At 35.2% G+C, this 17772-nt stretch overlaps 1 protein-coding gene across 2 annotated transcripts in view; it reads left to right on the top strand.

Moving 5' to 3' along the window:
* The window catches only part of ARFGEF1 (ADP ribosylation factor guanine nucleotide exchange factor 1), a 138047-nt gene that overhangs the window by 65738 nt on the left and 54537 nt on the right, over positions 1-17772 (top strand). For both annotated transcript variants that reach the window (XM_060115445.1, XM_060115446.1), the window contains exons 8-10: positions 9431-9606; positions 10553-10686; positions 13938-14172. In XM_060115445.1, coding sequence (XP_059971428.1) covers positions 9431-9606; positions 10553-10686; positions 13938-14172 — 545 coding nt within the window. The remainder of the gene's footprint in view (positions 1-9430; positions 9607-10552; positions 10687-13937; positions 14173-17772) is intronic.

The following is a 17772-nucleotide window of genomic DNA, read 5'->3' as shown; positions in this document are numbered from 1 at the left end:
AATAAGGGCATTCTCATACATAACCACAATTCCATTTTCACACCTAAGAAAAATAACACTCTTTTAAGAATATCTGATATAAATACACTTTAAAGTGTTCCTAGTTGTCCCCAAATGTGTTTCTTATATCCTTTTTTTTCTTTTTTTAGTCCAGAACCCATTCTGGGTACCCTTGCTGCATTTGATTATGTCTCTTTGGTCTCATTAGTTGAGAACAAGTCCTCTTGCCTTTTTTTCCATCTTTCATAACATTTACTTTTATTTTTAAGAGTATAATATTGTCTTGTAGAATGTTGCACAGTTTGAATTGATCTGATGGTTTCCTTATTTTGATGTAGAGTAAACATATTTGGCAAAAATACTGCATAGGTAATGTTGGTATTTCTTATTACATCATATAAATTGGTGCATAATTAAGTTACCCCCTGTTGGTGATAATGTTTGATCACCTGGTTAAAGATGACCACCAGCTCTCTTCATTGTAAGGGAACATTTTCCCCTTTATAATTAATAAGTAATCTATGAGTGATACTTTGAGATCATATCAAGATCCCTTCACTTACTGGTTTTAAAATCCCTTGATGATCCTTAGATATTACATGGATTGCCATGTAGTGATTTCCTAATTCTAATCTTAATTAACATTTTTATATGGAGAGGAGCAGCTCCCTGTACTCAGTGTGTTATAATCCTTCACCGTCGCCATTGTTTGTTCCTGATCTGGCCAGTGGGAATCCCTTCAAGCCAGCCCCTGTGTCCTTTTGATGTGATTGCATTAGTCTTTGAGCATTTCCTTGTTTTCTGGAACAGTAAGATGTTGTAGGTTCACCTTCAGCTTTCCCTTGTCCCAGCCCTGGAATCAACAAGTTCTTAGGAGTCCTTATTCTTTTTAGTGGGCAATTGTGTTTAGAGACCAAGGCCTAGGTACTAGGTATGCTCATTGCTACTAGGGTGTTATTACTTTTAGTCTTTTCCAGTTATTACTTTTTAGTCTTTTCCAGTGGACAGAAACAGGAGATACACAATCACAAGATCATCTTATTAGTTCTAATTCACATCCAGCACCACCAGGTTTCTCTTCATCTTCCTGCATTTCATACTTGTGTTTCTTTTTCCACAGTGAAAACCTAAATTTGCAGAAACAGTGTGCCATTACCAAGAACAAGCTGATTAATTAAAGTTCAGATTTCTTTGCAATCATATGTGTCCTTAGAATATATTTTACTAAGGATGAAGAGAGTACTGTGTTCAGAAGTTACTTGTATTAACTATTTTATTGATTTAACTTTTTAAATTGAAGAACATTTACATGATTCAAAGTAAAAATTATATAAAATATTTACTCAGAGAACTCTTCCTTCCATTTCTTCCCTTGCTGACCTGCCTTATAGGTAACTACTTTCATAAGCTTGTAATTTATAACAGCGGTCCCCAACCTTTTTGGCACCAGGGACTGGTTTCGTAGAAGACAATTTTTCCACGGACCGGGGCAGGGGGATGGTTTCAGATGATTCAAGCGCGTTACATTTATTGTACACTTTATTTCTATTATTATTATTATTATTATTATTATTATTATTTTATTGATTGCTGCATTGGGTGTTTGTTGCTACACATGGGCTTTCTCTAGTTGAGGCGAGCGGGGGCTACTCTTCGTTGCGGTGCGCGGGCTTCTCATTGAGGTGGCTTCTCTTGTTGCAGAGCACAGGCTTTAGGTGCGCAGGCTTCAGTAGGTGTGGCACATGGGCTCAGTAGTTGTGGTACACAGGTGTAGTTGCTCCGCGGCATGTGAGATCTTCCCGGACCAGGGCTCGAACCTGTGTCCCTTGCATTGGCAGGGAGATTCGCAACCACTGTACCACCAGGGAAGTCCTATTCCTATTATTATTACGTTGTAATATATAATGAAATAATTATACAACTCACCATAATGCAGCATCAGTGGGAGCCCTGAGCTTGTTCTCACTTGCCACTCACTGATAGGGTTTTGATATGAGTTTGTAAGCAATTAATTAATTATGGTCTCTGTACAGTCAAACCTCTCTGCTAATGATAATCTGTATTTGCAGCCGCTCCCCAGCACTAGCATCACCGCCTCAGCTCCACGTCAGATCATCAGGCATTAGATTCTCGTAAGGAGCGTACAACCTAAATCCCTCACACGCACAGTTCACAGTAGGGTTCGTGCTCCTGTGAGAATCCAATGCCGCTGCTGATCTGAAAGGAGGCGGAGCTCAGGCAGTAACAGGAGCGATGGGAGCGGCTGTAAATACAGATGAAGCTCCGCTCGCTCACCCACCACTCAACCTCGTGCCGTGTGGCCTGGGGTGTTGGGGGGGGTTGGGGACCCCTGGTTTTATAATGTGTGTGTGTGTGTGTGTGTGTTTCCCCAGAGAAGTAAGCAAATACTTAGGATTATTTCTCTTTCTTTTTGATAGAACACTGTATATCTTCTGTGCCTTCCCCTTTTTTCACCTAATATATACTAGAAATCCCTCTATTTCAGTTAATAGAGATTTCTCTTATTCTTTTTTTCTTTTGGCTCTCTGCATAATACTCTATTATGTGGGTATATGTTTATTCAGCCAGTCCCCTGCTGACAGGAACTTCGGTTGTTTCCAGTATTTTGCTATTACAGATAAAGCTGCAGTGAATAACCATGTATATCTGTATTCGTATTTGTGGAGATTGGTCCTCTGGGCAAATTCAAAGAGGTAATATTACTGGGTCAACTGGTAAATGAATGTGAAGGTATGTTAGCTTTTGCTGAATTTCTCTTCGTAGGTGTTGTATTGTTTTGCACTCTTACTTGCAACATACAAGAGTGCCTTTTTCTCCAAGCTGCCAGTGGAGTTTAAGGTTTTGAATTTTTGCCAACCTGACAGGTGAGAATTGTATCTTACTTTGATTTTAATTTGCATTTCTCCACGAGTGAAATTAAATATCTTGTTGTGTTTGAGGGCCATTGTATATCTTTTTTAGGGAGTCATCTATTCATGTCTTCTGTTCATTCTGTCAGGTTTTTATCCTTTTCCCCCATAATTTCAAAGAATCCTTTATATATTAGGATTCTGTGATATATTTTACAAATATTTTCTCTCAGTTCCTTATTTGCCCAAGTCTTCTGACCTTGATATGTTTTTTGCTCTTTAAAAAGTTTTTTTATAACATTTTCCATGCATGTCTGCATTCATATATTTAAATATAAATGGGAACATACTGTACTTACTGTTTTATAATCTGCTGTTGTCACATACTAAATTATAGTTTTCCTTTCATGTCATATTGTACTTAATTATATTGGTGGTCCATAATTTATTTAAATAATCTCCTATTAATACTAGCATTTAGGTTATTTGCTAGTTTTTGCTTTGCATGGCTCTCATGGAGCATTCATATTATAGATATCATTTTGCACTTTTCTTTAGGGTAAGGAATACTTGACCAAGATGTATGAACATTTAAAATTTATATACAGTGTTTTGTTTAACATCACTTTAATAGATGGACTATATCTTACTGTTTTAATTTATGTTTCTTTGATTATTTGCATGGTAAAAACATAGGAAGCGGTCATTATTTTTGTAGATCAAATACTGGCAATTTCATGTGGTGCAGCTGAGTGTCTATGGGCTATTTATACTTTTCTGAATTGCCTATTCCTATCTTTTGCCCATTTTTCCATTCAGCTTTTTGGGTTTTTGTTCTTTTTTTTGTTTTTCATCTTTATTGGAGTATAATTGCTTTACAGTGTTGTGTTAGTTTCTGTTGTACAACAAAGTGAATCAGCTGTATGTATACATATATCTCCATATCCCCTCCCTCTTGATGGGTTTTTGTTCCTTAATTCAAGATTTCTTCATCTTAAGAAATTAACCCTTGTTCATTGTATTGTAAATATTTTTTCCCCAGTCAGTCTTTGTTTTGTTTTGTTTACCTTTGCTTCTGTTGTTACTGTTCTCAGCAGATATTTGACCATACCTAAAAAATTTAACAAATAAAGCCTTTTTCTTTGTGATTCTGTTTTTGTCTTGCTTAGAATGGATTTTACAACCCTAAGATTATAAAAATATTCTACCATGTTTTTCTAATACTTTTGTTTTCATTTTTTTAATTTAAATTTTTAATTCACCTGAAATTTGTTTTTCTATTTGGTATGAGATTTGGATAGCTAGTTATAACCTAGAATAATACTTCCTTTCCTAATTAATTTGAAATCCCACTTTTATCCAAAATGGTTCTGTTGGAGTTTTCTGTACAGTCACATTGAGCTGTTTATTCTTATCCAGTGTTGAATTGTTTAAAATATTTTAACTTTATTGTATATGTTGATCTTTATAGTGCAAGCCCCTCCCCATCAGTTTTTTATACATTTCATTAAATGTATACACAAAGTTTAGAACCAGTTCATTCAGTTCAAAAAGTAAGTTTATTTAGTAATTGTTTCTAAATGTTTTTCATTTGGTTATCTTGGGTTTTCTAGGTGAGTAATGATATTTTATCTTTGTTTCTTCCTTTATAATATTTACACTTCATTTTTGTTCTCTCAGTTTTGTTATTTTCTTGAACCTCAAGAAAATGTTGAGTAGGGTTAATGGTGGCAAGAATCCTCATTTGTTTTTAACATTATTGCTATATTTCACCCGTAAGTCTGATGATTGCTTTTGTGTTTTGGACGATACTCTTTATCACGTTTAGTAAGTTTTCTGTATTTCTAGTTTATTAAAAAATACTTTTTATCTTTTTGTGTGTGTGCCTGGGTGTGATTTTACTTTTGTTTTTCAAATCAGGGCTAGCTGTTGAATTCTTTTCATAACTTATCATCATTCTAGCGATTTTTCTATTACGTTTCTAGCTATTAATTCTCCTCTTTCTATCCATTCTTCCCTTCCACATCGCACACTATACAGTTGTTGAGTATTTTTCATCATATCCCTTATTGCTCTGACAATCTTTCCTAATGTCCATCATTTTGTCTTATGATTCTACATTCAGAGAAAATGTTACAAGGGGCTTTCCAATACTTTATTCATTAGTGTCCATTCTACTGCTTTTCCCAGTGTATGTTTTTTCTTTCCGTAATTTTGTTTTTGTCTCCAAGAACGCCTATTTTTTCTTGAGCTCCCTTTTCTCATAGCGCTTTGCGCTTATTTATTGATGCAGTATTCTTTCACACATCTCTGGGAGTACTAATTAAAATTGTTCCAGCTGTAAAATGTTTCACCGGGAAACCATTTGCTCAGATTGCTGACCTTTGTCCTTACTTTTGAGTGTAGACTTTACATTTCTGTCTGTTTAAAGAATAGAAAGACCAGATTTGATCAGTATATAAAGAGCTTTCTCAGTAATTCTGTGCACTGCTTTTCCATTTCTCATGAGGCTTTCCTCTCCAGAGTCTGCCAGGTGACTGCCGTCCAAAGGCAGACCTTATTTCCCAGATGAGAACTTAACTAAAAGAAGCAGATACCTCCCTTGAGCAGAGGGGGGATCCTGGTGATCCTTGGGCTGTGTTGTAAGCACACACTGAAGCCATGTGAAGCTTGGGATAATTGCTGTTTCAGCATTTTATATATTCTAGCCTCGGGGTCAGGAGTGGGGGGCGCGTTCTTCAAACTTGGTTTTTTCCCATTCTCCCAGCCTTTGCCAGGAAATCTTAGGTTGCCTTCATTCAGTTAGGGCTTTATTTAGCATTAGTTAAGCAGAAACAGGTGGTTAGAGTGGAAGCCTAGAACTTTAGATTTCACTGCTGTACTAGCTTGTTCAGTGTGTATTGCAGCACTGTCTGTTCCCCCTTAGCTGGGATACTGCTCTCTCCCCTCCTACCCTACTTCTTAGGTTAAGACATCTACCAAGCAAATCCTCCACTTTAAATAGGCTGAGCTCAGATACATTCTAGATGATCGTGGCTGCTGACAGCTGTGTTGGTAGACATTGGCCTGGTTTCCCAAGCTCTCTTCCCTCCTACGCCGTAACCGTTGGCATTCTGTCTAGGCTTTGGAGTATATTGGAACCCACATGGTACAATTCAACCACTTCTCAGGTAGCTCTGACCTTTGCATGTGTTCAGTCACAGGCATTTGAACATTATTGGCTTTTCCCTTCTTCCTCCATCCAAACCTTTTGTTGTTGTTGTTGTTGTTGTTTGTGCTGCATGGCTTATGGGATGTTAGTTCTCCAACCAGGGATTGAACCCAGGCCATGGCAGTGAAAGCACCGAGTCCTAACCACTGGACCGCCAGGGAATTCCCATGAACTTACCTTAATTTTTAGAAATTCCTTCAAGATTTTGGTCTATTGATTATATCCTCCTTAGTTTTCCAGTGCTACTAAAGACTATTTCTCTTGTTTATATTTTTTCCCTAGTAATTTCAGTGGGATTTGTGAAAGAAGAAGGTAAATTAGTGGGCTCAACTCACCACCTTGTAAACGGAAGTCTGCACTTAACGTTTAGGGGACAATTAGAGAGAGAATTAGAGGAAAAAAACATAGAGAATAATGATATCTAACTGTTAAGTACTTTCTTTGTATCCCCAATGATTTTATGTGCTTTACTTGTGTTGACTCACTTAATCCTCCCCAGACTCTGGGATGTTTAGGTTCTGTTACGATTCCCTTTTTTTTACAAATGAGAAAATTGAGGCACTGAGAGATTAAGCTAACCTGTAAGAAGTGGTAAAGTGAAGACTCCAACCCAAAGATGTCTGGCTTCAAAGCCTGAAAATAAAATGAGAATGTTTTCAATTCGTTTGAGAAATTTCCTAAGAAGGAAAGTATTATCAATGAATATTAATTATTTCTTTAGAAATTTGATTTAGAAAAGAAAAATGGACAGTAGCTGGTGTGTGGCGGAAGTTGAAAGAAGGTTACGTCTTTTTTTTTTTTTTTTTTTTTTTTTTTTTTTTTTTTTTAATTGGGGATGGGGTGGGAGGGAGATTCCAATTTTTTTTGGTTTTTGAACCATGTGAATTATATATATATAATAGATATATAAATCAGACATCACTATTTCTTTTTTTTTTTTTTTAAAGATCTTTTTTATTTTTATTTTTTTATGGCTGTGTTGGGTCTTCATTTCTGTGCGAGGGCTTTCTTTAGTTGTGGCAAGCGGGGGCCACTCTTCATCGTGGTGCGTGGGCCTCTCACTATTGCAGCCTCTCTTGTTGCGGAGCACAGGCTCCAGACGCGCAGGCTCAGTAATTGTGGCTCACGGGCCCAGTTGCTCCGCGGCATGTGGGATCTTCCCCGACCAGGGCTCGAACCCACATCCCCTGCATTGGCAGGCAGATTCTCAACCACTGCGCCACCAGGGAAGCCCCAAGGTTACGTCTTGATAGTGAAAAGATGTGAGTGTGTTGGTTGAGTATTGGGGTAGATCCAGTCTTGTGCACAAATTGAAAATGTAATGTTTCAAGAAAATATCCAGGGGAGAAGGACACTACCGAAGGCAAGAAGAGATAGATTTGAGGGTGAATGAATGATTCACCTTAGAAATGTAAAGGAATATTTTTTCCCTGAAATGAGAAGGAAGAAAAAGATGATTGTTGGTGTTAAGGAACTTTATGGCGGGTGAGGAAGAGTAAGGAAGCCTATGTTAAATTATCTGCGTAGCTTAAGTAGAAGGTGGAAGTTGTTTATTAAGGGAAGGTGGAGGAGGGGCAGTGGAAAGAGATGTAATTGAGTACAAAGAAAAAGGTTGGGAGTAAGTGCTTTGGGGAACAGTCATCAGTTTCTGATAATCATTATTAAATTTTTGTGACTTCTTCCAGAGAGTTCTTTACATATATATAAGCATTCTTTACATATATATAGAAAGCTGTAATAGTATTTAGTGTGTCACACATTAGCATATTACCAGGTACACTCCTTTCATTACTCAAATCAGTTAAAAAATTGGGCACATGTTATCAGTTATCAGCAAAATTAATAAGAGCTACTACCCCTTATTGAGAACCAATTGTGTTCTTTATGTACTGTGCACGTGTGTGTGTTTTGGTGATTCCTCATAGACATTATTATCTTTGTTGCTTATGAAGAAGGTGAAATAACTTCTCCAGTTAAGTGGTAGAGACAGGATTGAAACAGCAGGGGCCTTTCATATTTCAAAATCTGTGCTCCTTCTAGTACATTGTATTTCCCTCATGCTAGCCTGTAATTTCTTTTACTTGGCAGCATGAAAGGAGCAGTTTCCTGCCAGATAGCTACTGAGTTATGGCCGCAGACATGTATGTGTTCCTTTTTCTTTTTTTAGTTCATATTCTTTTCCAGTATGGTTTATTACAGGATATTGAATATAGTTCCCTGTGCTTTACAGTAGGACCTTGTTGTTTATCCATCCTGTATATAATAGTTTGCATCTGCTAATCCCAAACTCCCAATCCCTTCCTTCCCCATTCCCCCATCTCCTTGACAACCATAGTTTGTTCTCTATGTCTGTGAGTCTGTTTCTGTTTCGTAGATAAGTTCATTTGTGTCATGTTTTAGATTCCATATACAAGTGTTATCATGTGGCATTTTTCTTTCTCTTTCTGACTTACTTCATTTAGTATGATAATCTCTAGGTCCATCCATGTTGCTTCAAATTTCATTTTTTGCTATGACTGAGTAGTATTCCATTGTGTTTTTATATGTGTATATCAATCACATCTTCTTTATCCATTCATCTGTCTATTGACATTTAGATTGTTTCCATATCTTGGCTACTGTAAATAGTGCTGCTATGAAGTTTTCTTTTTTAAAGTAACATACATTACACCTAGAGTAGTTCTGAAACTTGGTATTGTTTGCATTGTCTATGTTTGTCCTACTAGAAGTCATTTATTTCTACGTATATTAATCACAAGTAAGATTTCTCAGAGTGACATACTGAAGAATATTCACAGCCGTTATTTCCATAGTTGTGTTCCAAAGAATATATGTTAGAGGTATTAGTAGGTATTCTAAAAAGAGGGTTGGGATCTCGTGGTAAAATAAATTTTGGAAACACTGCGTATTGTATATCCCCTTTGGAGAACTCAATGCGTATTAGCAAATTAAAGGCTATGATAAAGATACCTATTTTCCATCATTTCCCAAACTTATTTGAAAATGGGATTTTTTTAAAGAATTTCTTTTAATATCTTAAGGCATTAGCATTCATTAGGACTCAGTTTAGTAAATGCTAATATAGGCTAAAAGTAAGCTTCTGTTTTAGCACATTCTGTTAGCCTTTCATCAGCGGAGTGTGTTCCATTGCCAGAGCTACTTAAGGATCATGTTTGGATATATTCCAAATGCATACTTACTAGTAAGTATGCTAACCTTTAAATGGTGCCAATACATCTTACTTCACATTGCTTTTCTGCCACTGTTTCATTTTAAATAGTCTATGCTTTTTCAGTGCACTTCAGTTAAGTTAAATATGTTTGCATGGTTTTTCTTCTTACCGTTTTAGATATGGGAGAAAGGACTACCATAAATGCAAGTGCAGATGGCAACATTGGAACCGTAGAGGATGGTAGTGACAGTGAAAATATTCAAGCAAATGGAATTCCAGGAACACCAATTTCTGTTGCATATACACCGTCCTTACCTGATGACAGATTGTCTGTCTCTTCCAATGATACTCAGGTAGAAATAGAGGAGAAATCCTCTTAATCTTACAAATTGATAGGCTGCTACCAACACCTTGTGGTGAATATATCCAGTTGCTAATGCTGGCTGATTTCAGTTTGAGGAAATAAAAAGTTTGTTTTTTTTTTTTTCCATTGATATAAATCAGAGCAGTTTATTCCCTTACAATATTGATAGCTGTATTTCCAACTCTAAGGTGTGTCTCATATGTGTTCACATCTTTCCTCCTCCCCCATTGAAATTACATTTAAAAAGAACATTCCTATCACATATATTTATAGGATAATTCTAGTATACTAGGAGGAGAAAGAGCTTCTGGAGATCTAGAGAACTTCGTGTTACCTTTGCTCAGGGTACAATAAAATCCATACTGTGGTGGTAGTGATACAGTCCTCCTCTTCCTTCCGACCCTGTATTTTGTGTATTTTTTCCTTATCTTTTTAGATAAGGGAGTCCTACCCTAAATCATTGCCCCATACATAGGGGTAAGTTTTCCTGGCCTTGCTGACCTTTATCAGTTAATAACTTCTAAATGTTCCCTTAACAGTCTCCATTGTCTTATGTCTATCTGCGCAGAGTAGATAAAAAATAAAATAGGACAAAAACATAAAACACCCAGTGACAGGTAGTGGAAAGCGTAGTTTAGGCCATGGATGAGGTATCTTGTCACAGTGTGATGTGCTAGGTTTTGTTAGTAATAATATAAATGGGTAAATTTTAAGAGTTTGGTGGCATATTTTAAAAGAATGCATTTTTTAAGGTATTTATTGTTGGGGGTGGGAGTGGCATGTCACAATAAAGAAAAACAGTATGGCAAATTCCTCATGTAGTTTTCCTTCCAGTAGACCCCCCACATATAACTGAATCGAATAAAATATATAGAAGGCTGAAATGATTTGCACTGGCAGATGCCCTTATTTACGTGGTGTGTTCACTTGTTTAGGAATCTGGAAATTCTTCAGGACCTTCACCTGGTGCTAAGTTTTCCCACATTTTACAAAAGGATGCCTTTCTAGTATTCAGGTCATTGTGCAAACTGTCAATGAAACCACTGTCGGATGGACCGCCAGATCCAAAGTAAGTCCTCAGCTGTTCTGCCTGACAAATGCAGCTTTTTAATCTTGAGCCTTACTGTAAAATAGTCTTTGGGTTTTCTTTTGTTTTTGTCTTTTAGGACCTTTAAAAAAATATTGTGGGGGGTTATTTTACTTTTTAAAACATGTACTAAAAAACAGTGAGTTTCAAAATTGCTAGAGTAGATACCTTACACTATCTTCCAAAAGCACACCAACAGCATTATAGAATTGTGCCTGGTGCATAGTAGGTACTCATCAAGTATTGAATGATTAAATGAATTATTATTTTAATATTGTAAGTAACATTGGTACTCATGTAGCGCTTTACATGTAGCCTCATGCTAGGCTTCTGAAAGCTACTACTTGAAAGGTAATAAAACCTAAGAGAAATAAATCTTAAAAGTCTTAATGAAAGATAATAACATATTCATTAAGGTCTGAAAAAATGCCCTACGATGATAACTTTCTCCCGTGGGGAGCAGGAAATACTTTAACATAGGAGTCACTTGTCTGCTTCCCATCAATTATATTAGTTTAAACGGTAGGTAAGTGCCATTTTTTTAAGTCATAAATTGTCACATATCTTTCTGTTTAAATGATTCCAGTGCAAGTACTTCCTGCTCGAGGTTGAGTTTGGGAGTTATTAAAGAGCCCTGCTCCTCTGATGTTGCAGCATCATGTATTATATAGCGTGTCAGTTTTAGGAGAACTTTCTGGAGAAAGTCAGCTTGGAGAAGCCTGAGTGACTTTGAGAAAGGGATATTGAAATAGGGGGAAATTCATTTTTAAAACTCTAGAGCATTTCAGTTTCTAAGTGTCAACTGAGGAGGAAGACTGGAGACAGTTACAATAAAAACTTTATAAGTTTTGGGAAACCACATTTGTTATACTTTCTACAGTTTTGTTTTGTCACATTGTACTGATTCAGTGAGAAACATCTTTTAGGCCCAGAAGCCTGAAACTCGTATCTTTTTAGGCCCAAATCCTGAGAGTCAGGAATATTTTGAAAATACAAACGCTACAGAAAAAGGATTAAGGTTGTTCGAATTAAAATATAAACTTGATTATAGCCTATATATTTTATACGAATATATTTGAAATTTTTTCAGTTTCTTATTTTCATTATGGGGGGGGGAATGACAGTTTTGACCTATCATTCTGGATTGATGAAGACCTACTTTAAGGAGAAAATAACTTTAGAATTTGGCGCTAGTGCTGAAAGCCATTTTTCCCATGATTTAAAAATGTTGGTGACCTTAAAAGCCTCAGATGTTTAGTTTTCCCAAATCAGACCTTTAATATTACAAAAGATTATTGTGACGAATAATGTAAATTATCCTCCTACGTAGTGGGCTTAAGTCAGAGATATTAGGAAATTTTGTTTCAACGTAAAGAAAACCTTCTCGACCACCAGTCATTAAATATTGGAATTGAATTCTGAAAGAGATCAAATTTTCCACCCCTAGAAACTGTTCTTTTTCCAGAATATATGGTTTTCTATCTTGAATGATTTTTTTTGCCAAAATTAATGATCTTTTGTAGTTATATAATTTCCTTTTTGTCTTTGCTTCTCTTTATATTTTGTGGACTTGCTAAGATGATGATCCAGGAAATGTTCTTTAAGCTTGAATCGTAATTTGAAACTACCCCACAAAAAACTGCAGACCTGTAATTTCCAGCTTCTTTTGCCTGTCAGAAGTATACTTTATTGTGTTATCAGACAATCATTTGATCATCTTTTCATTGATTAATGCCCTATTCACAGTAGATACTTAATGTTTAGATGAGTGCATGAATAAATCCGTTAATTATTTTGAGCACATACTAACGAGGCATTTTGTTAGATGCTGTGGATACAAAGATAAAACATACTTATAAGAAAACTCATGTGTTGGAGAATGATAAGCTGCAGGTTTTAGTTTCTATTGGAACTGAGCAAAAAGGGTGATAAATGTGAGGTAGACTAAGGAAGTAGCAGTAGTGGATAAGCCTTGGAAGGCCTCAACGTGAAGAGGGAATACCTGGCCCACTCCATATTTTCCTATAGCTGTTATTCAAAGTCTTACTCCCACTGTTCCTAACTTGATTTATCTAAGGTTTTTTTGTTTTGTTTTGTTTGTTTGTTTTGTAATACTGCATTTGCTGCACGTACATATTCTTAGTTTCAGAGACAAAGGCATCTTGGAAACATGACTGTGTATTAATGGTATTATTGGTTCCAGTTTTATTTCAAAGATGGCAGTATTTTTTGTGATTCCTACTTAACTAAAATTAAATATTCCTTGTTAGAGTTTTAGGTCCTTGAATCACTTGACACTTAAAACCACAAAATTTTTAAGGTAGAAATCAAGAGCAGTTAAGTTTACTATGCGGTGTAAATGTGACTGAGTACAATTTGGAATAAATAAAGAAAAGAACCAAGGCTAGAGCATTTAAATGTGTTCTGCATTTGAAAAGTTGCCTGGGTTCAATCTCCTTGGTCTCTGGGGCTTAAAAAACCTGTTTCAATGGGAGAAAAATTGTATTTGTGAAATCTGATCATTAAACTTCTAGATAGTGATCAGAAATGTGGCACAGTATATTGATCAGAAAAATACAGTTTTCAATTTAAGCTTAAATGTGTTTTTCAGCTTTTCATTATATAAAAATACGTATTTAGAATAAATGGGTAAGCTACCAAGAGGTACAAGTATTCTAAAAGCCTCTTTGTATGTATTTTTTAAAAAAAGAGTTTTCGATGGTTACCGAAAAAGTAAGCTTGAAGCAATGCTTTAATTTGGTAATGCACCAAAACTTTTTATTAGTGTTTAGGATTTTTGAGTAGCATAACTAGGAAAAAAGTACATTGGAAACTATTTATACTAAATAGGGCCCTTAATCTGAGAAGTTCATGCTGATTTCTAAAAAGTGAAATATACTTGTGAAAGAAAGGAACAAGACATAAATCTTTAAAAATTTTTTTCTTGTTCAAAGGAACAGTAGGTTGATGTGAAATATGTGTGAGTGATTGTTTGCCCATTTAAAAAGTTCATGAAATTATGTGGTAGAAGGAGAACATCAGTGGAACTACCCGTTATTAGTGGCCAAGCTTATTTATGTACTGTACTTCCTTATTTATGTTGCAGAGTTTTCTGTTTCTTTCCACGTAAAGGTTTTTGAAATTATGTGGTACAGGAAATATCTTTGGAACAACCTCTTATTACCGTAATGCTAAACTTGTCCATACACTGTGCCCTCTTTTTTATATTTTAGGTCTCATGAGTTACGATCCAAGATTCTTTCATTGCAGTTACTTCTGTCCATTCTGCAGAATGCAGGACCTATTTTCAGGACAAATGAGATGTTTATTAATGCTATTAAGCAGTATCTGTGTGTTGCACTCTCAAAAAATGGAGTTTCTTCTGTTCCAGAGGTTTTTGAGCTTTCCCTTTCCATATTTCTTACTTTGTTGTCAAACTTCAAGACGCATCTGAAGATGCAGATTGAGGTATGTTCTGCATTTAAGTATTGTTGGCTATTTCATTTGTTTTCATGTTAAATCATGTTTTAATACACTGGAAAGTTTTTTAGAATGTGAAATAATATTTGTGTATTATCATGTACCCTGTGCCTACAAAGTACTACTAAGCACTAGGTAAGCACTAAGAATGCAAAATCAAATTAAGACATAAGCTTCTGCCTGCAAGGAATGTATAATAAGTAGTTCCATGAATGATTTTAATTGTCTTGAATTAATTTGGTCCTCACAATAATTTTGCCATTGTGTATATGATACGTAATAGTGAACTTGGTTACCTTAAAAGAAAGCTCTAAATAAACACTTTGTCTACATGGTTTTAAGCCATTTAAGTTTTTGGTACTTTAAAGAGGTGATCAAGAAGAATTATATTTTAGGAGTTATATTTTAGGACATTTGAAATTTTAACTTTCGTATTTTTTCCCCAATATATCTGTTATTGTTATATTCCTAAAGTTTTCTCTCAGCATCTTTGGAACTAGAATAACAGTTATGTCATTCTAAAATATTTCCAGAGCCTTAGCAAAATGAAATTAGAGAATCTCCCAACCATGTACGCATGTATTGTGCAAGTGTACCATTTCTTGGTCTTTTGTTTTTACCTTCAAATAATTCAGTATTTAAAAACAGTACTTTGTTTTACTGATTGAATGGATTTTTTTTCCAGCTTGTCCTTTGTTAAAATATTGTTTTGGTTGGGACATGGTATATTTTAGAAATACTTTTATGCTAGTCCTTTGCCTTTATATTATGTTTGATACGTGCAGGTTACGTTTTAATTTTTATATCTAATCCTAACTCAAGACTGATAATTCATTAGCTCACAGGAAGGATAAATCATTATTTTCCCAGAGTTTTGATATTATCCTTTATTATAAAGGTTCTACAGTATCTATTAAAATTCATGTGGAACATTATTATGGTAATGAGACAGAATAAGGTCTTGGTATTTTAAGTGAAAAAATTTTAAATTTGGGTCATATTTTTGGACAGGAAACAATTTCTGGTGCATATATGTTGTCAAGTTTTAGAAGTTTGCCATATGTGTGTTAAAATAATGCAAGGCAAAACTAGGAAGTTACTATTTTTAGATAGTTTTTTCTCATTATCTTCAGGAACTACAAATAAAAGAGACTTTAAAATAAAAACTTGTGGAACTTTTGCTTCTGTAACAAGCCAAAAGTGTTTCATTTGATGATGAGACATTTAAATTGACATTAGAGAATTTTGGAAGACTTTGTGCATTCAGTTACTTCTCTGAGACTCTCCTTCTTTAAGTACTATTTAGATGACTGTGTGAAGTATAAATTCTTATGGAACCAGATATCATAAAAATCATTTAAGTTGTGATTACTATTTCTGTAAAGTAAATTTAACATACAAAAATTTTGTAAGTATGAATTTAAAGGGAAATACTTCTAAGAAATTTCCTGTCTGTTCATAGATGGTTGATTCTCATTAAAATTGTTGTAGTAATAATCTGTTCTTTTTAAAGAGATCAGGTTTATTTCAACCTCCATTGTCCCTTATGGGGAGATTATGAGGATAAAACAAGGTAAATATAGATATGCTTTTGAAAGTACTGAACATATTCAAATGCAAGATGAGCTGTGTTCCACTTGGAGGAAACCCAACATGTGAAAACCTAAATTTGCAAAACAAAATTGAGATTGTTGTTATGTGAAGATTCATCTTATGAGAATGAATCTTAGAGTTTTTCTAATGAAGTTTTTCCTTGTGTATTAACTTATATATCTATTTCAGAAAATACAGTGTATACACACTTTTTCAAGAGAAATTATGTGAAGACAAAGTGCTTATGATAGAACTGTTATTTTACATGTATTACATGATACGTGCTCTATAACTCTTTAGAATTTTGGTTTTTCTTAGCGCCCCTGTTGATAGGCATGGTGTCTTAAATTACTATAATAGGCTTTTGCATATTAGTGCAGTTTGATAACCTGTAGACAGTAGCTAAAGGTTTTTTCCCCCCTCTTTCTCCAAATCTGTGTTTTTTTTATTTATCCCATAAATCAGAGAGCTTCAAACTCTCTTGATCCATGGCACCATTAGAGTTTCTAATCTTTTCATGGTGTACTTTACTCCAGAAGAAATACCTAACAGTTCCATTTATTAAGCAGTTAGGTCCAAACAACTTAACAAGTATTTTTCTTAACAATGAAGTCTGCATTTGGGGGCAGGGTGGGGTGGGGGGGGGAAGCACACATAAATTGAAAGAAAAAATGTTTTTATTTCATTTTTAAATAGTCAACAGTTACTGACTGCTGGAATGTATGAGAGCCTATAGGACACTGCAAACTTCTCAGACTTTGAAATCAAATTGGACATTACCACCCTCATTTCCTTCATTGATTTTCATGCAGTACCTGCTTCTTATCTTAGCAACCACTAAACCCCAGGTTTGCAAAAATAACGATGTCATTGAAAGGAATGTCATGTGATCTAATTGATGTTGAAACTGTGAAGTTTTTTGAGGTATCCAGCAGATGTATTTCTCTCTGAATTTTCCCTCGGAAATTCTCATGGCATCCCTCTGAGTTTGCTGCAGCATTCTGGGGTGACTTGGTGCAGTGTTTGAGAATTGTGGCCGTAAATATGTATTGAATGCCTACTATATTTGCCATGCAGTGTAGACACAATGCTTAGCAAGAGGGACCTTGTCTCTACCCTCTTAGAGCTTACAGTCTTACAGGAAATGCTGACATTAGGCAAGTAATAGAAATGTGTTGAATTCTGTGAAAGAAAAGCACATCACAAGGGTGTTTTGTCCTTTTGGGGGGATAAGATGTTAGTAGTCTCAAATTACAAATATGAATTTTTGTATTCATAATACATATGTTCCATAAATGTTAATATGTTGTTTAAGGTTTTCTTTTTCACTCATCCACTCTTGAGTTGTAGTCATTTTTCCAAAATAAATAATATGAATCTGAAAATTCTTAGCTCTTAAATAGAAATTTTTAAAATAAGGTTGACTAAATCCTTTGTGCTTGACATTATTTGGTGTAAAGAATAGTGAGAAATAGTTTGTAGTTTTCAGACAAAAGAGATTCCCACTTGTGTGAGTAATTATAAAAATATAACAGTATATGGGAGTTAGAGCATCTGTAACATTCTATTGTGTAGATGACAACGTCAGTTACTTTAAAATCTAGGGACACTTAGGCTTGCCCAGTACTATAATGTCTGAAAAATATAACTGATGAACAGAATATAGCTTATGCTCTGTGGGGGATTAAAAATGAAATAGGAGTTTTATTAGTTTTGTAAATATGTTTAAGAAATAATCTCCCAGAAGAACTCCAAATTTTTGCAGATTTCTTTTGTAGTGGCTGTGTGATAACAAAATAGAGTGATAGGAAGTACAGCTCTTTACTGCAAGGGCCAGTATAAGTGACCAACCCAAGTTAAGTCCTGATGTCTCAGAAATGGAACTCAAAAGGAGTGGAACTCCAGGACCCTGGGTCCTGATCTTTGCTCTGCAGCTTTGGGATATTTAAAAAGTGATCACATATATGAATTATAAACAATATTTTAAATGGAGGT

The sequence above is a fragment of the Mesoplodon densirostris genome, chromosome 13 (genome assembly GCF_025265405.1).
Source record: "Mesoplodon densirostris isolate mMesDen1 chromosome 13, mMesDen1 primary haplotype, whole genome shotgun sequence".
In the NCBI taxonomy this organism is placed as follows: Eukaryota; Metazoa; Chordata; class Mammalia; order Artiodactyla; family Ziphiidae; genus Mesoplodon; species Mesoplodon densirostris.
The sequence above is the reverse complement of the archived record's forward strand: the minus strand, read 5'-3'. Positions and strand labels throughout refer to the sequence as shown.